Source organism: Cyprinodon variegatus, unplaced genomic scaffold (assembly GCF_000732505.1).
Source record: "Cyprinodon variegatus isolate N-32 unplaced genomic scaffold, C_variegatus-1.0 Scaffold727, whole genome shotgun sequence".
Taxonomy (NCBI): domain Eukaryota; kingdom Metazoa; phylum Chordata; class Actinopteri; order Cyprinodontiformes; family Cyprinodontidae; genus Cyprinodon; species Cyprinodon variegatus.
The window spans coordinates 147,921-171,792 of NW_015151180.1; the positions used below are offsets into that span (position 1 = coordinate 147,921).

Consider the following 23,872-nt stretch of genomic DNA (forward strand, 5'->3'; position numbering starts at 1 on the left):
CCATAATGCCAAATTTATCAATTGTTTTAACAAACTGAATAACAGAGGCAATAATCTGAGAGTGTTTGAACAATCTCTTGAATATTTTAGATTTTTACCTTATTAAAACATAGTGTACATGAGATCTTAAAGTTTCTTCAAAATGACAGCATATCCATGTAAGTTAGTATACACATCATATACCTTCCCATACTTCCTACTGGACAGCTTAACTCTCCATTTTAGGAACCCCAACTCTACACTAAACCCAACTCTTAAATATGTTTTAATATGAGTCAATTTCTGCCTTTGCTGCTATTCTCACAGCTAAACACCTCAGGCCCCATTTGCTAAAAGCCGATAGCATGCTTCTTAACCGGACAAGTGGTGTGAGGGCAGCGACAACAGCAGGAAGGCTGCAAACATCCCTTTGCGGGTCTCTGTTGGGAAAAGGGGTCATTGTCGCCTCCAGGACTGAGTGAAACAAAGCATATTACAAGTGTGCAGCGGTGCCTGCCGCCCCCTGGCACCAGGAGATGAGATTTTACCTCCATATGTGCGCCCAGCTGGCCAAATTTCATTACCTGCACGTATGAGTTGGGAATAACAAGGCTTTATTGCCAGAGTTGCAAATCTGTCATCCAGTAAGAGACAGAGAGTCTTCATTGCTCATCAAATTAACTGAAAGGATGATCTTAAAAAAAATCCTGATAAGAAAAATGCAGATTGCTTAAGTTTATGTGAATATCAAGTTTTTTGCATGGATCCACTTCGTGCTTTGTAGATCAGAATCAGGTACAGGTAATGGAACTGCAGGAACAGCTGTGTGTGTGGGTGCCAGTTGTACACCAAGCAGAGAAAGAGAGAAAGAGATGCTTAATAATACGCAGCGGAGCTGTAAAAATCCTCTTCCGCACCGGCAGCCATGACAGAAAATCTATGCATATTTAAAGGTCAAGGGCCTCTCTCACACACTGATTTTGTGTTAAGGTTGGAAGGAACGGAGCTTAGGAGAAACAGGACCGTTTGTGGCTGAGGTATAAAATGTTTCGTATTGAAACAAAGTCTGCTGCCAGAGGGGAGGAATTAGGAACAGATGGTGTTATGAATTCATGACATGAAAAGGAAGAAAAATAACATTTAGGTCAAAACATGTTTAAGCTGATTAAAATGTGACACATCATTTGGCAGCAGAGAGCTGCTATTATACAAACATGCACACTCTACTGATGAACTAAAGAGGCCAAAGTCTATGATGAAGTACAGGTACAAAAGTTTGCAAAAGTATTGATATATCTTGACTTTTTTTTATAGAAAGCCAAGTTTTTATTAGGATTTTATGGAACAGATCAATAAAACCAGTAGATCATAATTGTGAACTTGATTAAATATTAAAGAGTTTAACTTTCTCCTTTAGCAATCCTTAGTTGCCAAATAAAAAAAGGGTGGTCAATCCTGCACAAAATAAAAAGTCAATGATTTTTTTTGGAGAAGCTACAACTTGGAGTGTAAAAATCTTGGAGAACTATTAGTCATATATTTTCACCAGAGGCTTTATTGAACAGTGGTGAGACGACAGCCAGAATTAATAGAAAGACTGAAGTCCTTTTAGCTGTGCGAGATGTTGTTTATTTGTGAAGAGGTGTTTTTCGTTAAAATTTTTCTCCCAGGTGTAAAACTAACGTTAATCATCATTCTGAATTACAGCTGGGCGATATGGCTTAAAAATATAAAACATTTTTATCTTTTTTTCTCTCTTCCCTTTGATTTTGTGATAAATAAATATAAAAGACAAATAATACTTTCAAAACAAAAATTTTATTTTAGACATACCCTCTCTGAGTTGACCTGCTTTACCAGTGGATCTAAATATAGGCTGTGAAACTTACTTGTAAAACATGTTGGCAATCCTTGTCATTGAAAACAATGAAAATATGACAGTCAATATGTCTGCAGCTAGTGATATTCCAAAGTGAGCTATTGTTTTCTTAAAAAAAAAAAAAATGATGTCACTCTGAAACACAGAATTAGCTCTTCCCAATCAGAAAATTTGACTGGAATCAGTTTATCACCTAGTCTTGCCTTAAAAAACATGCTGGTGATGCTATATGAATATGAAGTGGTATCACAATATATTTGAGGAAGACAATCTGGTCTTTCAGGCAAAACTGTTTATAATGTTGACATAAACAAGTAATGCTACATTTATTATTGAATACTTAATGTGTAGCCTGTAAATGCAAGCTTAACAGTAATTGGTTGTCATGTCAACAGATACTCATGTTTAAGAATGTTCTCATTAAGCCTTCTTCTAAATCCATATGAAAATCTTTGGTAAATGTTGAAAAACTAGTATCCCACACTTTAATCTTTAGGACGTGAATGTGGGGAATAGCATCATAACGAGACTCTATGTATATACTCCCAGCATTAAGCTGTTGCAGAGATAAAAAGACCCTTTAGTAAAAGACTGCTGCACCTGGGTGCACTAAGAAGCATTAATACCTACCCAAAAATTGCTAATTTCTTTTTGTTTTTGTTTTATTTATCGTCTGGTGTTCTTTTTTTCAAATACACAAATATTACATGCACATTTTATAAGTTTTGAAAATCATCCTGCTCAAATGTGCTTTCAATTTGATCTGAGCATGCTGTTTTTGATACCTGTACAGTACTTTTTTATTGTAACTTTTCCTTGCTCACAGCTGATGCACCTGAATATCCCCAATGCTGGACAATAAAACTTTGTTAAATCATTTTTATTTTTCATTGTTAATTTATGAGCATTGAGTATGAAAACAGCTTACTTATCAGGTTATTAATAATAATAATTAAAGAAAGCAAAAGCTTACTTATCAGATTATTAATAATAAAAAAAAAGCAAAAGCTCATATCCTCCGCTTTCCACTAAACAGTTACTCACTAATTTCTGTTGGGCCATCACATAAAACACATAAAATATATTGCTGTTTGATTGCAATTTATGGAAATGTATTGCTGTCACTTGAGAAAATAAATGTTTGCTAATTATAAATGTACTTGGAGCGCCAACTTCTTTGTCTAAAATAATTCTCGCAGTCACTACCGACTAAAAGCATATAAGCGCAACCTTCTGGATAAAGTTATCACGTTTATACAATATAATTATCACTTTTATACAGTATAATTATCTCGTTTATACTAAATAATATTATCACTTTTAAACAATATACTACCACATTTATACAAATAATTATCATGTTTACACAATATACTGTCACATTTACACAATATAATTATCATGTTTATACAATATAATTATCAGGTGTATACGATATACTATCTTGTTTATACATTATACTATCATGTTTATACAATATAATTATCATGTTTATACAATATAATTATCACATGTATACAATATACTATCACGTTTATACATTATACTAAGGCGTTTATACATTATACTATCATGTTTATACAATATAATTATCATGTTTATGTAATATAACATGTAAAAATGTATTTTCTCAAGTGACAGCAATAGGCTTCCGTAGCAATTTAACATGATGCGAAAAAAGCTTTATACACCATATATGATTGAGTGGTTTTAGCTGTAGGAAACTCTAAATAAGCTGTATTCGCATTTTCTGAAATCTAATTCAATCATCAAGGCACCTCCTGTTGTATTCTCAGTACTTCTCACCCGTAAATAGACTCTGCAGCAGGAGAGTTCGTCTCCTGAGCCTCAGATATCAAGAGCAGGCTTGTGAGTCCGGCAAGGGACGGGGCGAACCCTGGCTGGACGACACATCCGCTCTCCTCCTTTGCTGCAACCTAATTACCCCGAGGCCTAGAGGAAAAGGGGTCGACAGGAGACGATGCTTACATCAAAGCTAGACAGATGGTCCTGAGGTTCCAGCACCTCAAACCAATTTCCTCTAAGCATTAGAACATGTTAGATTGTCCTGTGCCCTAGATATAAAGTCAAGGCGACGATGAATTGACCAAGGTGACAAAAAAAATAGAATTTATATTGGTAGCTCTGTAGAATGATACTCTCCTCCAGGTACTTCAGTATCTAACCTCAAAAGGCCTGATGTAACATACGGTATGCCTAATACCCTTTTTTGTTTAAGTTAGGTCACCATTAGTTTGACAGATGAAAAAAATGTTTCTCTTGGGATGAATAAAGGACCACAGGTGGAGAAATAAAAGCTGTTGTGACCCAAAGCAAATTTCTACAAATTCTTTCTACTGCACCTTATAAAAGTGTATATATCTTACTGGACTTCCTTCTGCCATACAGCCCAAATGTGCTAAGTTATTTTATAATTTCCTCATGTTACAACTACAAATTCTAGAGGAGTTTATTGGGAATATATTTGATCCAAATAGATTTGTCCAAAGCCAGTTAATAATTACAATTGTTTTTAAGTTGCCCTGCGATGGACTGGCAACCCATCCGGGGTATACCCCGCTTCTCGGCCGGAGACGGCTGGAGATAGGCACCAGCACCCCTGCAAAGCAACAAAACCTTTTCTTTTGTAATTTTGTATCTGATTTAGTGTTAAATACTGACAAGGTCATTATAGTGAAGGGTTTTAACATCCATGCTGACATTGAAGGTTATAGCTTAAATGCAGCCTTCAATGCTATCTTAGACTTGATTGGTTTTGTTCAAAATGTTTATTTTTGTTTTGTTATTTCTAGTGAGGATGTGTGCAGCAGTGTTTTGGATCAGCTGCATCTGTCTGATGGACTTTTTTAGGCAAACCTATATTTGTTTATTTGTTTATTTATTTGGATCCCCCATTAACTGTCAGTAATTTGACAGCTACTTTTTGGGGTCCCTTTAAAATTATACAGATACACAAAACATATCAAATGATCACATCATAAGAGCCACGATACATTTCAAATTATATCACATTACAGTACAATATGTTACACAAATATTCATATATTAAGGCTATCAACAAAGTGTTTTTTTAAAAGTGTTTTAAATGCACCTTTCGTAGTAGCAGTCGAGATGTTATGAGGCAGTTTGTTCCACAGAGTCACAGCTCTGAACCTATAGAGACACTGTTGCACACTGGAAAAAAAATCTAAATCCAGATAAGTAATTTTTTTCTTAAAATAAGTGCTTTTGTTCTTGGATTAAGGAGATAAAAGATACATTTTGCCAATGGAAAAAGACAATTTTCACTTAAAATAAGAAAACATAATTGCATTGTCTTATACCAAGTGCATTTTATCTAATTATCTTATTTTAAAAGTAAAAATACTCACTCCATTGGCAAACTATCTCATTTAACAACTCAAATTAAGGATAAATACTCTTAATTTAAGACATTTTTACTTATTTCAAGATCGTTTTTCCAATGCAGTAATCAATTCTACTAAAGATAAATGCATGAATTAGTTTTTCTAGATCTTGCTTTGACATGCTCTTGTATGCTCACTGTAAAATTCCTTAAGATAAGATGTCTTTTGAATTTGGGGCTATATTAACTAAATTGAAACTGAGATATTTTCAATCTAGATTAACCACTTTTCACAACAACTACACCTGTATTTTTTTAAATGTCTCTACCTGTGTTTCTCAGCTGGAATGTTAATCTAAAGCCTTCCACCATAGTTCTAGTTGTACCTGTAGGATCAGGTTTCCACTCAACTTTTGCAACCTGTACCATGTTTGCTTTGAAGATTATCTTCAGTTTAGACCGCGCTATTTCCTTGTTAAAGAAAACCATCCCCACAGCATGATGCCACCACTACCATGTTTCACAGTGCTCAGGTCCAATGTTTTCCGCCACACATGCAGCTACATCTTGAAATATGCCTTTCAGTGAGAGTCTTTAACTGATTAAATGTACCTAAATATGCTTTTCAATAAGCTTACAGTTTGTATTAAAATAGTTTTTTCAGTAATAAAATATTGTGATCTTGAATACACTTCTAATTAGGTGTGAACAGACTCCCCCCCCATAATTCGTGCTCAGATTACAGAACTTTGACAATTTTGACATTTGTTCATTCTTTTGCTCTCTTTTGCACTTTGCCGGTATCAAACAATGTGCAAATAGCAATGTGCAAAAGAGAGCTTTTTTATTGTATTATGTAAATTTATATAAGTATATATACATATATAAATATTTACATATGTATATATTTATAATTTTAGTGTGGAAAGTTGTATTTCTTTGTGTTGTAGTTTATATTTGTCAATGATGAATCAGTGCAATATGTTGTTTGTATACCTGGAGCGTATTATGAAGATAATTTCCGCTTGGGGTCATTAAAGTATTTCTGATTCTGAAAATCATCTCAAATATATATATATATATATAAAAAAAAAAAAGGCTTAAAATCATCAGCCTTGTGTAATTCATTAGTGTAATGTTTTTGGGTATATATACTTTTGCATGATATTCAATTTGTTTGAGTTGGAAAAACTTTAGCCAAAAATAGAGAATTTGTTTTGATCTGGTCCCATCAAATAACTTTTTACTTGTCTGGAATATTAAGTAGATGATTTTGTCAAACTGTAGTATGCAAGCCAGACTTCTTATGACTAACCTGCAGTTGTCAGGTCCACTGATTAGACTGATTTTCTGAATTATACTCTTCCTGTTCTGCCTGTCACTTTATGTGAATGCCACTGATTTGGTAGATTTACCATTTTAGTTTTTTCTCCTATCCTTTCTTGTGTATTTATTGATTTTTATGATTGTGTCATGTTTACAAATGCTTTCTAAAAAATTCTGCGGTCTGCAAAGAACCGTTGGATTTATATTTGGCTGAATTACTGACAAACTAATGTTATAAACCAATGAAGTCCCTCTTGAAGGCAGTTTGTAGTGAATGATCTAAGGATATGTGCATAAAGGGGCTAAATAAACATGGCATACCCAAGTATTTAAACAACTTCATCCACCTCATGTTTATTAATTACATGCAAATAAAATAAAATGAACTGAAGTTTGAGGTTTTAATATAAAAAAAAAAAAGTCTAAGGGTTATAAACACTTCTGTCAGGCTTTTTGTCTGATGGAGTTTTATATTTTATAACTTTTTTCTACATCTTTCTACCCCATCCTATCCGTCTATTTTCCTTGCTCTGCTTGCAAGTTGCTGTTTATTGATATTCTTCTCTACTAAAATATGAGTAAATATAGATACTGATCATGAAACCAATAATGGGGTCCAAGCTTTAACAGAGCTCTAAAAGCACTTAAAAGGCAGGTGGTGTGAGAGGTTTTGCCTCCCTGCATGTACATTCTGCCAGTAAGTGATCTCCCACAGAGTAAGAAACTGCAGGTAATGGAGAAAATGCACCAAGTTGTAGATTTCTACACAGCAGGGTGAAAACCAGCCTGTCCGAGAGCCTGTCCAGTCTGAACCCTTCATTTTTTAAGAGCAGCCTCTGTTTCTAAGCGGGGCCCTCTCTTTTTGAGAGGGCTGTCTGTTCACAGGAGCGGCAGACTCACATTTTCGCCGGCACTAAAGCCCTTAGCAACCCGTGGAGTATCCAACAACAGACGTTTACAAGAGGAGAGAGGGATCTTTTTCTGTCCTCCTTGAGTCTCATCAACAAAAGGTGACCTGATGAGTCACTGTGGTTAGTGGGCAGGCTTTCACTCCCCTCAACACTGGTGGCTCAGCCTGGCACTGCTCAGCCTGGCAAAACTCACAAGAGTTTTACCAATATCAAGCCTTTTACTAACTTTGATGCAGCGCATAAGATAAGATTTCAGTAAGATTTCAATCAGAACACTCAGTGGTCTGATTTCTTCCAATATAACTGAAGGTCAAGCATCAGAGAAAAAAATCTATTGGCGTATTAAGATGTCTCCTTCATCTGCATCCAAATTTATCAAGCTGTTTCCTAAAGTGGAAGGTTAATGCAGTCCTGCTGATCTTCCTTTTAGACTTTTTTTTGTGGATTTTCCAGATCAGATAAGGATATTCAGAAACACATGGTGTGTTCCACATCTAAGAGAAAAAAATGCTTATTAATGCATGCAACACATCTATGCCCTGATTACTGAGACCAGAGTGTCTTGCTGCTTTGCTTCATCTCATTTAAACTTTTCGTTAGATTTCAACCAAAACTTATGTGTTTTTTTATGCATTAGTAAAACACAAAAAGTATTTAACTGTAAAGGTGAAGAAAAGGGTTTAAAACAAGGTTTTATGAAGATCTATCTAAAAAATGAGGTTAACAATTATAATCACTCTTTTTTTAGTTTGAAGCATTTATATAAAATCATTTGAATCTGAATCCAGTATGAGTCAACTGGGCCTTAGAGAACCCAATATTACAGGCAGAAAGATAGTAAGAGTTAAGAAAATGCTTATTTGTGACATAACAGCAAAAAACAGCAACAGTGTCTAAGACAGGAGCCTCTGCATGAGGAGAACACAGTTTAGTGACCAGGTCTGTTTGCCGAGGGATGATTACAAACTTGTGAGTCACTAACCTGGTCTTAAAGTTCAGTCCGAGCACAGAGGACAAGATTGGTTCAGTCCCAGACACTGAAGTCCCAGAGGTTGCAGAACAGGCTGGAGATCAGAACCGAGCAGATGAAGAGAGGCAGGATAATCCAGAGGGCGAAGCCAAAGCTGGTGTCGAGGACATGCTCAGGAGTCAGGATCCGAAGATCAGAGATTCCCATCAACAGGACGGTGTCAGGAAGCAGTTCCAGGTTTGGTACACAGAAAAAAATCCAGCAGAAGTCTGAGGACAGGTCAGGCAGGCTCAGAGGCCCAGAGACAGAACGGGTCGGGATCAGGCAATCAAAGACACTCAGGTTCGCTTGAAGACGTTCACCAAATAATCTAGATTATGGTAAAATGTTGATTAATTAGTGTGACAACACTGAAAGTTCAGACCAGGGATTGAACCACCAACTCTACCGATTCTAACACCATTGTTGCTGCTAATGCTTTCTGGAATTTACAAATACAGGTGTTAAAAGCACAGTTAAGGTCAACATTTGCATGCTGACAAGTACAAAGCCCTGAAATAGTTTTTTAGGTCCACAACTCACTACACTTGACTACAGCCAAACAGTCAGAGCAGTAAACCACCATTTCCAATTTGTATTGGTTGTTTGGTTAACTAATTCAATTGGTTGATCAAAAACCAATAGCTAGGTCAGTTTCTGAGCAATATATTGGTTAATCTAACCAGAATGGGTTTAACCAACTAGATTGGTTGTCTTTCAAACCAATCCATTCTTAGATTGCAGGATGTGGGACAGAGAGTTTCGGTATCCAATCACCCACTTAAACTGACAGGCCAGACAAAGGGAGTTATAAGTTAGAGAAGCCTCTAGGAGGAGAAACTACAGTTTTTGATTATTTGGAACTCATAATTGATCATTTATCATTGATAACAAAATAATTCGACAACAAAAAGATATTTTAGATTTCTGTGACTAATGGCTACCAGGCTTTAATGATTATGATTGACTATTTGGATTATCAAATAGCAATTATTGTTTTAATTCACCTGGTAATGTTGATATTTAAACCAGTTGTGAACCTAGGTTTAATTAACCACTAGTAAAAGTTAATTATTTTATTAATAATTGCAATTAGTAAATAACCAAAACACCAGATATGTCTCTTTATAATTAAGCTATTAACTTACTGGTATAACATAACCACAGACAATCACAATTTTATATAGCCTTAAAATGACCAAACAGATAATTCCATGTAACAAGGAATTATTCTGTTAAATAAAAAAAATACTAGGAGAAGAAATTAAAAACAAAGAAATCTGCAAAAATAATGAATCTAGACAGCTGTAGTTTTTTCGGTTGCCAAACAACAAATTATGCCTCGGTTAATCTCTGCATTGAATAGTTATACATTATAAACCAGCATTGAAGTGAGTTTGGAATATGGAAAAAAGACCCCACATATGATGACAACACCTTCTCAGACAATGGCGGATATCACATGTTGCCACCACAGAAAGCTGTGATCAATGAACACAGATGGTCCAAACATGAAAGAAGAATAAGGCAAATGGAGTGATCAAAGAAGAGTAAAGAAAGAGAGAGAAAGTATATAACTATAAGTATATAACTATCTAACTTATATATGGTATGTGATGCTGTCCTTCAGAGAACCCGACAATAACAGCGTGCTCATCAATAAACCCCTTCTAGAGCAAATATCAGTATTAAAGACCTGCTTCTATATAAGTCTGCCTAGGTACAGTTGAAAGTTGCAAATACCAAAAAGGGTTTTTTTTTGTCGCTTTTAAAAAAGGAAACTGCCCATGAATGAAGCTATTGCTGAACTGGAGCGCTCCGTCAGCGACAGACTGCTGCAACCTAAATGCACCAGGGAGCGTTATCACAGATCCTTCCTCCCAGCAGCTCTAAGACTCTATAACCACCACTGTTCCCAACAACCTCAATAAGTTGTTACATTCATGCTGATTTTTGCACAGTTTCTGTTTTAGTCAGTTAAATAACATGCTGCTGTCATTTCATTTTTTTTTTTGCACATGCTGCTATGTTTCATACATCCATTACTATAAAAATGTCCAGAGCTGTTATTGATTTTTTATTCTCCAGATACAGAGTATTATATTGTAAAAACACTGTACACAGTGTAGTACAACACTCTCTTTGTTTTATTTTCTTATCTGTTATTTTTATGCACTTTTCGAAGGTGCACATTGTATGACCACTTCTACTATAACCTTCGCTGCTGTAAACACCACAATTTGGGACAAGAAAGGGATTTTACCATTCTCCTATTCTAAAAGCAGGTGTGGGGTCCTTGGCTGCAGCTTGTGGAGTAGCAGCAGGTTGCTAGTTGCTGTTGCTTCCCTCTGAAAGGCAGCTGTTTGGCTTGAGGCTACGGTTCTCCGTTCGGTTCACAGAGAGGACTCGGGTCGATGTTTGGCAGAGGCCTTTGTGGTTCTCATCCCACCCACAGCTCAGCAATTGCTGCTTAGAAAGGAAGAAAAAACAGACTGATGTGGTATTTGGCTCATTTGCTGCTTTCAGCGGTGTTTGGAGCTGCGCATCTGGCTGGCTTGGTCTATAGCAAGAGAATAAGGTGGGTGCAGTCTGATTGCATGGCCAAAGCAAGTAGTTGCAGCGAGGTTAATTTGACTTTCTGAAAGACTTGTCTTGATTCATTACTCTTGGAGGCAATGAAGAAACTCTGCAGATTGTCCGTTTTTGAAGGTTCCAAGCTTAACACGATTCTTCCAAAATAAAAGTAAATCCTAAGCAGCAGCTTCCACCGACAAGGCCACAGTACCATTTTCACCTCAATTTTCCAAACAACATGAAACTCAGCTTTATTAATAAAGACACAATAACAAACCCAAACCATCCAGTGAACAAAGAAATGATACGGAAGAATGTTCTCTAGTTAGATTAAATCATAACTAAACCTTTGCCACGCATAAAAAAATGCTGAGTGAAATCGGCCTTTTAATGCTCATCAATGACAACGTCCTCAGTGGAACATGATTAGAGCAGAAACATGACGAGCGGATACTGACATTAGGCTCTGCTCTGCTGCTAATATGGGAAGAATTACCTTCCAGCAGGATAAGAAAAACAGCCAGAGTTAAAATGTATTGGTTTAGATCAAAGCGTGTTCATGAGTTGGAATGGCAAAGCTAAAGGCCAGTGCTGATCCAGTTGAGAATCCTTGAGTAGATTTTAAAATACTTATACACAAATGCTCTCTACGCAGCCTGAATGGCTTTAATATTTTCAAACTGAGATAAATTAAGACTGGCAACATTTCATTCTATATAGATAGTTTGTAGAAACAATGGCTTGACACAAATGCCCAACACCCTTTTACAGTAAATAAGTTTGCAACATACTTAATATATAAAAGCTCATGACAGGGAAAGGGAAAATAATTTCACTCAGGAGTATAAGGTGTTTTTTTTCCAACCACATTACCTAAACGGAAAACAGTTTGTTGCGTGAAAGGAAACTTCTTTCCCTGTAGGGTGTTTCTGTGGAAGATACCAATTTACAGTTTATGTTTTGGTTCATTTTCAAAAACTCTGCACACATGACTGCATGAATAGGTGTCGGTGTGCGAGGGAGTTTACGTACATGTGATTCACACATCTCCAAGCAGTCTGAGCTCCCTAACCATTACACTTAGGAAGCTTAGCTTTTTCCAGTCAGTGTTGAGCTCCAGGAGGAGCAGTCAGTAGATCTCCTCAGTGGGTCCGATCCAGCAGGGAAGCTCTCACAGCTCCCTCGCCATGACTTGGCATGTTCCAGAGTTGTTTGGGGTTGGCAGTAGGGAGGAGAAATGAAAAGAACAGGAGAGGTGTCTTCTCTCTCCAGCAGGCTTTATTCTCACCTTAGTCCCCCAGGGCTTCACATACCAGCTGGATCTCACTTTATTATGCAGCCAGCATGGTGCAGAGGTCAAAGTGGCACTGAGGCGAGTACTGTGTGACAGACTGTGTACTTTAGAGAAGTTACTTTGCAATATGTCACACAATAAGTAGCTAAAAACACTGATTTTATTCAAATAAAAATGTATATTCTATGCAAGTATAAGAATGTTGTGATACTTCCTAACACAGCAATATTATTAGTAGCTATTGTTCTCATGTATTTAGTATTTGGAAAGATTTCTAAAGTCTGAACTGATACAGCCGTAAGACGGAAATTAGTTGAAGCCAGACCATATAAAATGATTATAATGCAATGCAATTAAATCATCTTTGACTGAACTAGCTTACAGTAATTTACAGAGAGAATGCAAAACAAGAACAACTGGCACACTGGAGGGCAACTGGCATCTCAGCAGTTACCGAACAGCAGTTTTAGTAGAATTATAAGCCATAAACATTTTAACACAATCAGGGATTTGAGTCGCCATAGAGTCGATCATAATGTCTTCACAGCACCTCAGAGCAGCTGGAGCAGATGGTATCTCCTTTTAGGAAGTCTTTATACAAAAACACAGATATTAATATCGGAAAACACTTAACGTGAATTTTATGGATTTACATAAACCTAAATAAAAACTGTAATGGGCATGCTGCTGTTGAGTCATGCATGGCTGTGGACTTATGGGCAGTGATGCATAACCTGTGTCTTTCAATGCAACATCTGTATATAAGGTCAATAAAGTGCATTCCAGAATGTGCAAAAACCTGTTAAAATCACAAACTTTAAGGGTTTTTTTTATTGAGATTTCAATTTTTTTGCAGTGTATCAACTGACGTACTTCACATCCCCTGATGAAGAAAAGTATCCCCAAAGCATGATGCTGCCACTACCCTTTTTTACTTTGGTAATGGTGTGTTTTGTATGGTGGTCAAAAAGTTCAGACCATCTCCGATTTTCCACGTTTATGGTAACATCCTTTAAAAATGGAGTAAATTCCACCCAAACTGATTCTTTTATACCAATTAAGTGTTGTCTGAGGGAATTTGGTTGAATCGGGTTTTATTTAGCAGTATCAAAATATAGGGCTTAAAATCTGTGGTTTTTGCATAACATAAGTGTTGAAAATTCATTAGATGTCAATACATTTTGCAGGCACTTGCAAATAACATTTTCTAACCCTTTTAAGCTGGGAACTACGATGTGATGCTCCAATGTCACATATTGTTCTATGACCCCTTCATTGTGTCTCTAGAAATAAAACAATATCTTTAAAATAACAGCAATATGAAAAGGTTTTTCTGTATGTTTCCATAAAATATCTGCAAAGTGGTACATGGCTTTCAGAAGTACTTTATTGTTTTTCAGCTTTACCTATGTGCTTAATATTTCTATATAGGCTATATCAGTCACTCAGCTTGATTCACTGTACAAATTCTTTTGTTTTACTTTGTTAAATCATATTTTATGTTCTGAATTCAAGAAAAAATTGGTGGTTTAAAACCCTCTACTTTTAGTGCCTATGAAATTATTATTATAATTATTACTATGGCCTTTTATTAATTTAAATTTGATGCAGTGGTTGCAGAGGTGAATTGTAAAGGTTGCAGACCCCTGCATAAAAGGGTAATACTTAGTCAAACTTCTGCAAGCATAAAGTCCCAGTTCTAGAAATCTGCACATAAACTAAAAATCAGAATGGCCTTTTATTATTCAAGGCTATTCCATTTCATATCATAGAGTATTAAAACCATATGTGGGTTAGAGTTTTTCTTGTAAAAAATCAGCAAGATGGACATAAATTGTTCTGTTTTAATATCTATAGAATTTATTCTGTGTTTAAAATAAGATGCCCCTTTTTGTTATTTTCTTTTTCTTTACTCAAATTGTTACAAACTTTACAATACACCAATTGCATTTTGAGTTTTGGTCGAAAAACATAAACGAAAGTTGATTCAGATGCCTGGGAATGAAGTGAAAAGTTTCCATTCTTCTCACTTCTTTATCTTCATCCATTGCTCTCTGAGATGCCATAATGATCTCCAGGCTGGACGTCTCCCTCTGTTTCACTTATCACCTGGACATTTTTCATTTTCTCTAGAGCTCCAGAAATCAGCAGCCGAATGAGTCAGCTGAATCACTGATGGCACTATTACTGATAGATCCATCTTCAGTCTCAGTTTCGCAAAGACTGGACCTTTATTAATAGCTTCAGCACATTTTTGTGGGATAAATTGGCACTGTGCTTAAATTTTGAATTTGTCAGTGGTTATTTCTCTCACTGTTTTGCTTTGTTTAAGTTTGATTGGTGTGAGGGATTGCTTTCAAGTCAATGAATCGATGCAATCATCTGGTTTTCTTTAGATAGATAACTTAGAACCAATCTGACTGTATGATCTGGTTAAATTGTCTCTGTAAAGTTCCTTGAGGTGACACGTGTTGTGAATTGGCACTATATAAATAAACTGATTTTAATTTAATTCTCAAAACCTTCCCAATTATGAACCAAAAGAGATCATCAAAAGAAAGAATCATTTCAAAATTCAAACATCAAAAATGGGTACATTCAGAAAAAAAAAAAAAAAATCCAACTTTTTATTATTTTTAAATAATACTTTTGATAACCCTAGTTTGACAGCAACGCATGGTTGTAAAATACCTACAAAGAAAGTAATCTGTGAATATTTTCTTTGTTTAATCTGTTCACATACCCCAGACAGTTTTGGGTCTTCAGCTCATCCCACCTGTTTTCTTTTTTATATATATATATTTTAGGATTTCATAAGATTTTTTTGTTATTAGTTATTCAAACGTTTGGAAGTCCTGCTGTCCGGTCACAAAATACTAATACTAAGCTTTATGAGAGAGTCAACCAGATCTCCATTTTTTTTTCTCCCCATAGGTTCTAAGGGCCTCTGAAAGAGAAACAGACCCACATCATTACGGGGCCTCCAACGTAATTCACAAAGAGCATTGAGTGTATTTCTCTTTATTCTTATATCATCAAAGCAACGTTGTGTTACTTTTGACCCAATTATTAGCTCAATTTGAGATAATTTTTTTTCAGGGCTACCCTTCTAAAAACCTATCTATTTAACTTGAGAGGGTCAGATCTAGATCCCTACATGAGTAACGAGAGTTAAAGCAATGCTGTACAGCAGTCCCATTAAACACCACAGCTAACACCAAAAAGTTGTTGTTAGGCAACAAAAGAGATATTAAACTTACCTGATTGAAAATATTTATGGTTCACTGATGTAGGATTTAAGTTAGGGGGGTGAATGAGGCCGTGTCTTNTTCCCAATTATGAACCAAAAGAGATCATCAAAAGAAAGAATCATTTCAAAATTCAAACATCAAAAATGGGTACATTCAGAAAAAAAAAAAAAAAATCCAACTTTTTATTATTTTTAAATAATACTTTTGATAACCCTAGTTTGACAGCAACGCATGGTTGTAAAATACCTACAAAGAAAGTAATCTGTGAATATTTTCTTTGTTTAATCTGTTCACATACCCCAGACAGTTTTGGGTCTTCAGCTCATCCCACCTGTTTTCTTTTTTATATATATATATTTTAGGATTTCATAAGATTTTTTTGTTATTAGTTATTCAAACGTTTGGAAGTCCTGCTGTCCGGTCACAAAATACTAATACTAAGCTTTATGAGAGAGTCAACCAGATCTCCATTTTTTTTTCTCCCCATAGGTTCTAAGGGCCTCTGAAAGAGAAACAGACCCACATCATTACGGGGCCTCCAACGTAATTCACAAAGAGCATTGAGTGTATTTCTCTTTATTCTTATATCATCAAAGCAACGTTGTGTTACTTTTGACCCAATTATTAGCTCAATTTGAGATAATTTTTTTTCAGGGCTACCCTTCTAAAAACCTATCTATTTAACTTGAGAGGGTCAGATCTAGATCCCTACATGAGTAACGAGAGTTAAAGCAATGCTGTACAGCAGTCCCATTAAACACCACAGCTAACACCAAAAAGTTGTTGTTAGGCAACAAAAGAGATATTAAACTTACCTGATTGAAAATATTTATGGTTCACTGATGTAGGATTTAAGTTAGGGGGGTGAATGAGGCCGTGTCTTTACAAGTTACTCCATGACCTCTTAAGCAGTTTGTCTAAAGTTGTCTGCTATCACATCCAAAAGCACAGAGGGACACCATTTAATTTTGCACCAGTCTAGTGTTGCCAGTTGCTTTCAGGGATGCCAAACCTAAAAGGTACACAGTGCTGCTTTAAATCCTTAGTTAAATGTATTTTAATACCTATTTTACATGAGCAGGTGGTAATATCATTGACATTAACTGAATTATATTTAAGGAATTGATCCTGACTCTGTTTTTGACTCTGTTAAACCTTTTAGCCCAGTCATTCACAACTTAAGTTGACATTAAGTTAATTGGAAGAATAATGAGGAAAAAGCTTGACAGATGTGAAAAAACAAAAAACAACATGAAAGCGGCTCCACTGTCATTGTAAGTGAACAGAAAGTCATAGTGGGTTGTAGGACTTGGTGTCCTCATTTTTGGAACATCTCTAACTATCCAGTCCACGTACAGCATATACACCAAAAAGCTAAAAGAAACCTTCTTTTTATAAATAATTAATGAAAAAAGCTAATTTCCTATTTATCTACCCAAATCCATCCTCATCATTGGATAGAAAAGGGGGATACAGTTTCAGGTTTTTGAAACGATCTGATTACAGGGGACAGGTCCTTAATCTCATCATAGCCTTTCACATTTTTTTTCTCTTTGCTCTTTATATAGGATTTTTCAACCTACAGAATGTATTTAAATCAAACATGTGCTTAGAGCTGAGCAATAAAACAATATTAATCAATTCCACAACAGACAGCTGATCCATATAAATAGAAAATACATTCAATAAAACCTCCAATAATTTGAGTGAAACCTGATCGGGAACCACATGTTATTCTGGAGATTGGAGGCAGATTAAAGAATTTAACCTTTTAACCTTTCACCTCCAAATTAAGCAAGGCTTATACTAGAGCTGAAGATATATTTATATATTACAATATAATGTCCAGTTTTTTATTTCTTTTATTTTCTAGTCCTAATTTCAAAAAGGAAAGTAACACTTTAATAAATAATTGATATAGACTGACGTAAAAAGGCTCATTGCTCAATATATTTTAAAGCCTTATTGCACAGCCCTAAATGGACCAGAATTTTAACTGCTAAAATGTGCTATGAAGTGGAAAAAAAGTTTTCTGAAGCTCTGCGTCTTCACAATAAAAAAATTAGTTCAGTAGTACTTTAGACATGTTTTTTTTTTCTTAATGAGAACAAGAATGTCTTTCTTCTAATTCTACTTATCAAGAGGGATTGAGCTTGTCCTTAAGATCAAACTGTACTGATTTTAGAGTTGTTACTTTTTAATTATATTGTTACTTTTAATCTAAAAAAAAGTCACAATTTTTGTTTTGGTGTTGGCTCCTTAACAATATACAGTCATATGCAATAAGTTAAAGTATTATCGATAAGTTTGGTTATGTGACTAAACTAACTGAGAGAAACAGGTTTCCAAGCCTTCATTCCTTCTAGTTATGATGAACTTTGTGGTTACAGCTAAAGACACAACATTTGCAATTTAAATATTACATCCCCCAATGAAAAAACATATTCAACGCATAAATTTGGGCTTCATATAAAACAAAAAGTCTAACATAAGCTTAACGAGCCTCATCATCATGCAGATTCCAATTTCTTGAATGCCAAAAACAGTTCCTCCTACTGTACAGCTCTTTTTCTGCTCCTTTCCTGAGGGATTTATCAGCAAAGCTAAAGCGGGGAGTCTTCACAGCGAATGTTCACAAATCCATTGCAATGCCTTTTGATAAGCTGAGATATTAGGAATTATTCCACCACAAAACTATTTTGCTCCAGCTTGATGCTGTAAAATATGCAATAAAAATGTGTCTTGCTATCGATTTGGAGAGTAGTTCTAAAAAGAATCAACGTAAAGCTCTACAAGGAAAGAGGATGAGTTTTGACTGTATTTTATTTTCGAGCAAATAGGGTACAGCATACTTCAGTAAATGTTTTTTTCTGTTTGAAAATTGAAGCAGTGTACCATAACTGATTGATAATAATACATTTCTCATATTTTGAGACTGTGAATAATTCTGTTGAAGAAAAAACACAGCAGTGTAACAAAGCAAGTTTTTTGAACAGTTCAACAGCTCATGCAACTATACCATGGGTAAAAACAATGGCCTAAATACAGATTTTTCTGATCACCAAAATGCTGGTAATATAGTAACTTAAATTACTAATTTGCTCCAAAGGCTGAATCAGCTTTGCTTTGATTATAATGAATTAAAACCAGATATTTACATACACATTCAATAAAACACAGAACCCTTTTCACTCCCTGTCTGTCAGTGAATGTGTGTAAACCTTTCCTTTCTTAGGTCATCTGCCATACCACAATCATTTCTGCTATATTTGGTAAATGGCAGAACAATGGAAGAAGTGTTTAGATGCATTGTTTAATGAATTGAGCAATAAGCTTAGTTTGGAAAAGATGTCTTGGCTTTGCAGACATCTAAGGTTAATGAAAACACTTGAGTCAAATGTAGGCCCGTTTATTTATGTATTTTAAGGTTCAAACAAGTTGTTGCCATTTGACTTTATAGAAAAATCTAAATGAATGAGCTAAAATAAAATGAATTCCATAGTTATTTCTTAATGACAGTGGAAAACCCTATTTCTGATTGATCCTTATCAGATGCCTTAAGATCCCAAGTTCACCTTTTCAGATTTATGCATGTTAGAAAACGATAAGATATTCAAGTTTTATATTGATCAGAAAGGAGATGGCTTCTGTGTCCCATAAAAGAACCCCTTTCATCATCTTCCACTTATGCAGGACCAGGTCGCAAGGGGAGCAGTCTCAGCTGAGGCTCCCAGACTTCCCTCTTTCCACACACCTCTAGAGGAGCTGAAGAGACGAAAGTCTGCGGTTTGTCCAGGCCGGCTTAGAGACAGTTCCCCTAATGTGTCCTGGTCCTCCTTCCGGTGCAAAGTGCCTGGAACAGCTTCTGAGGGAGGTTTTCAGGGCGCAGCGAGAAAGATGTGTCTCAGCTGACTCCTCTTGATGTGGAGGAGAAGCGGCTCTACTCTGAGCCTCTCCCGCGTAACTAATCTCCTCACCCTATCTCTAAGGAAGTGCCCAGCCACCCTGCGGAGACAGCCTTCAGCCGCTGGTGTCTGGGATTCAAGATTGAGATCTGAAATTGGATCTATCTTGGTTGTGAAATGAGCAAATGAGCCATGGGAAAATACCTTGTGGTACGACAGCTTCATTGTCCACAGAGAGACTCCTGTACAAACATTCACTTCATCCAATCTGCAAGGATCAAACTATTTCTTTAAGTGAAACAAAAAGTCCCATTAGAGTAAAATGTCTCAAATATTGGTAAATAGTTAAGATGTCTAACTTGTGTAACTTTGGTAGGCAAATGGGAACAAGAAGAGACGTAATTAAAGTTTGTAATACGTGTTTTCTCAGAATAAAATATCTCTAGAGAACTTTATCATGATATTACCATAATACTCTGCAAAATATTTCAGTACAGGTGAAAGTGGAGAATGCATCTACAGCCAAATAAGGTTAGGGCTAACAGTGCAAACCAGCACTGACTGGTGTGCTCTTTGAAGCAGCTTAACTGCATTTTAAATTCATCCTCTTCATGTAAGTTAAAGATTTTCCCTTACAGAGTTGTTTTCTTAAATGATGAATGAACTGTGGTGCAAGTGGCCAGAAGTGCACAGAAATGGCACAAACTGTAGAGCGCAGCGGGATGATGTGAGCCAGACTTCGTGACTTGACGTCAGCCTAAACTGTAGGGGGGGTTGACATAAAAATAAATCTGTAAAAGGCTGTCTTAACATTCTGATTGCAGGGATCCCAAGAGTTCCTCGTAAACCGACCTACGCAAGCAGCCATTTGTGTGTGAGTGCATGTGTGTATCTGACTGTGCTTACTCTTTGAGCGGACTTTGAGCGAGATATAAGATATTTATTACGCAACCCAACTACCTTGATGGAAAGTACTGCATTAAGCTGGCTGTAGGTACACAGCTCTGTGTAAATAACCATGGGATTTTTAATTGATTCTAGTCAGGCTCCATCAGCCGTCCTACCTGCCTCATAAATCATTTAAGATTTCAATTTAAAACTGCATATTAGTAAAGTGTAATAATAATAAATTATGACTCCTTATGAGGATGTATTATGTTTGTCCTTGAAAGACAGAATGTGTGCTTGCTTGCTTTGTGATGGTGGCTGCATAGCAAGTTGTGTCAGGATGTGCCTAATTTTAGGCAGCTGATGTGAGATGTATTTGAGGCTCTGGCTCGGCTGGAGGTGTGATGTTTATCTTCGCCTCTGAGATTAATAATGACAGCTTTTTTTCAGCTCTGGAAAACTTCTAAACAATAGTTGTGGCCAAATAAATCACCTTAAATATTTGACCACCATCCTGCACCTTAACACACAGTGTACGGTTGTGCTGTACATTGTCACACAAACATTTTGTCTGAGATTCTAAGTTTTACAAAGCGTAACATCCTATAGGACAACCATTTATGTTGCTGTCATGCAGAGACGCTTGCAAATTAAACAGCTTAGCTTCAAGCCATTTATCAAGGGTTGAATTGGATATGATGTGTCAGCTGCAGCATGTACTGTAGCCTGGCCTCTGCATCTTACATAAATTAACAGTAAAACAACAAAACCTTAAATCTATATACCCCAGATTTCAGACCTGCCTCCTTTGCTGATTGTAAAGACATATACAACAATACACCAATGCTAAACGATGAACAGGAGGTGATTTAAACATCAAATGCTTTGTTTTATATTTTATTTTATATTTAATGTATTGTTTTATGTGTAATCCCTTCACCCTACTGCTAATCTACACTGAAAGCTGGAGTAAATTATGATGCCCATTAAACTTTTGGGGAAACGTGAGAACATGAGCAACAAATACTTCCTTTTATATTTTTCAGTATGCATATCTTTATTATTATGCATACGTGAGCACATTTACATATCAACCATTATATATATATATGTCAGGGTTTAGTGGAAGTTGCTTGAGGACCCAATTGCAGAGATGAGGAGGCACGGATGAGATTTAATCAAAATCCCAAAGGCTACAGAAGTAAAGTAAAAAAAAAATAATACTGAAAACCAAAAATGAAGGAGATATCAAGGAAAACACACATAGGAGCAAGGAAATGATGCAACAAACCAACAAGAAATCAACAATGAGGAACTGCAGAGGTGGTATATATATGGGGAACAGAACAATGAATGGAAAAATGAGCTGATAAGGCGCAGGTGTGAATAGAGCTAACTAGAAGGGAGCCAAAGGGAAAGGAAAAAGGCACAAGGGGGCAACAGAGAGCAATAAAAAAAACACAACGCTGCCACCAAACAATTATAGAGACAGAATTACAAAGAAACTAAAAATAAATATATACATATATATGTTTGTGTATACATTTTTCAGCTGATCAGGTACCTGAAGATCCCAACACACATATTAAACATAATGATTTTCTGCTTACACCAAAGGAATATATATTCAGAATATTTAACCAAGAAAAATATATGCATATGACACATAGTTTGGCTCCAATTGTAAGGTTGTTATCTTGCAAAAGCATTCGTGAGTGGCTCAGCAAATCATTCATGCAAATATTAAGTAGGGCTGCAAGTCAGTCATGAAAGTATGAGAATGTCTTTTGACTTTTGCTGAAGCCTAATCAAACTTTTTCCTGATTCTTTTCCAAAAACAGGGAAAAACACTCAAATCACATGTGGATGTTAATTGACAGTATGATATCTAGTACAGTATTTTATTTGTTTATTTTCATAAGCTGATGAAGGTGCTCAGTCATCCAGGTCATAGTCATATTTTTTTGAATTTTTACGGAATTTATTTTCATAACTTTGTCAGTTAATCTGTTTTGGTTTTTTTTATGTTTTTTTTAAGGTCCACATTGTGTGACCAATTCTGCTATAATCTTTTGCCGCTGTAACACTGCAGTTTCCCCATTGTGGGACAATAAGAGGGATTTTTATTAAATGTATTGTTTTACATGTAATCCATTCACCGTATTGCAAATCTACACTGAAAGTTGGAGTAAATTGTGGTGCCCCTGAAACTTTTAGCCAAACGTTAGAACATGAGCAACTTCTATCTTTGTGCTTCACAGATGGAAGACATCGTTACACGAATACAAGATGAGAAAGCAGGAGGGGTTGCCATCCGAACTGTTAAAAGCTTCCTCTCCAAGATCCCGAGTGTGGTATCAGGTTCGTATTTGTGTGAAAACCATAAATGTGCATGTGTGTGCGTGCTTTAACATTTACCAACCAATCAGCTGGTTGCTATCATGTTTTTTTTTCCAACGGTTTGACTATGCAAAAAATATGAGTCACAATAAATTATACATGTTTGACCTTTTGTGCTAATTTTTTCCTTCATAGAAGGAAGCAGATATTGTCTTTGCAGGCCTGTTTGATCCTGTCCTTGCCAACAATGCAGAGAAAGCTCAGTCTCCTCTTTGTTTGCCTATTTGTGTACGTGCTGCATTTCTTGATGTTTGTGCTACTCTGTTAAGGATGTGGAGGTTGCTCCGTCTCTCTGTGAGGCTGCGTCTGAGTCAGTCCTTCACATGGTCTCCTCCAGGCTTTTCCAGCTGCCTCTGCTGAGCCCCAACAGGGGGGCCGAATGTTTTGCTGCCCAGGAGCAGATAGAGATGGCAGAGCAAACCTGTCAACAATATGCTATATTTAGACACCTATTCAACACTGACAGATTTAAAGGCAGCCTATGTCTGAGCTGCTGCAGATTTGTAATTGTGTCATCCTCTCTGACCAATGCTGTTCTCTTGAAAACAGGGGCGGACATAGTTCAGTGGCTGATGAAAAACCTTTCCATTGAGGATCCAGGTAGGCCTGCTGAGAGACGTTGCAGTGCATGTACACACAAAGTGGTGCAAGATCATTTATTTCACCTGCTCTCCTCTCACTAGCTGAAGCCATCCACCTCGGTAGTCTGATTGCAGCTCATGGCTACATCTTTCCCATCTCTGACCATGTCCTGACTCTGAAGGATGATGGAACTCTTTACCGCTTTCAGGTACAGATAAGTTTGCTGCGGGGCTGTCCTTGATGGGCTTTGGGAAGCCTTTGAGTGTAGAATAATAAGATGATGGTTGTTTATCTGAGGGATGTGTTTACTGTGCAAAGCTACTGAGAGCAATCCTTCCTAAGCCTATTACTCATCCACCAAGGTCGATAGTATACAGCGAACCCCTGCTGTATCAAAGCAGGAGGAGGGCAGCAAGGCAGAGCCTATGGGTCAGCTGTAAGGTGTTTATCTGCTCCGTCATACGCAGTGCGATCCTTGACTGGCAAGCCTCAAGATGGGAAGCTGCG

General features: G+C 36.4%; 1 protein-coding gene across 3 annotated transcripts in view; it reads left to right on the forward strand.

Annotated features, from left to right (window-relative positions):
• The window catches only part of LOC107097835 (regulator of G-protein signaling 6-like), a 69,906-nt gene that overhangs the window by 28,325 nt on the left and 17,709 nt on the right, over positions 1-23,872 (forward strand). For all 3 annotated transcript variants that reach the window (XM_015395148.1, XM_015395149.1, XM_015395147.1), the window contains exons 3-5: positions 22,645-22,744; positions 23,333-23,383; positions 23,467-23,573. In XM_015395148.1, coding sequence (XP_015250634.1) covers positions 22,645-22,744; positions 23,333-23,383; positions 23,467-23,573 — 258 coding nt within the window. The remainder of the gene's footprint in view (positions 1-22,644; positions 22,745-23,332; positions 23,384-23,466; positions 23,574-23,872) is intronic.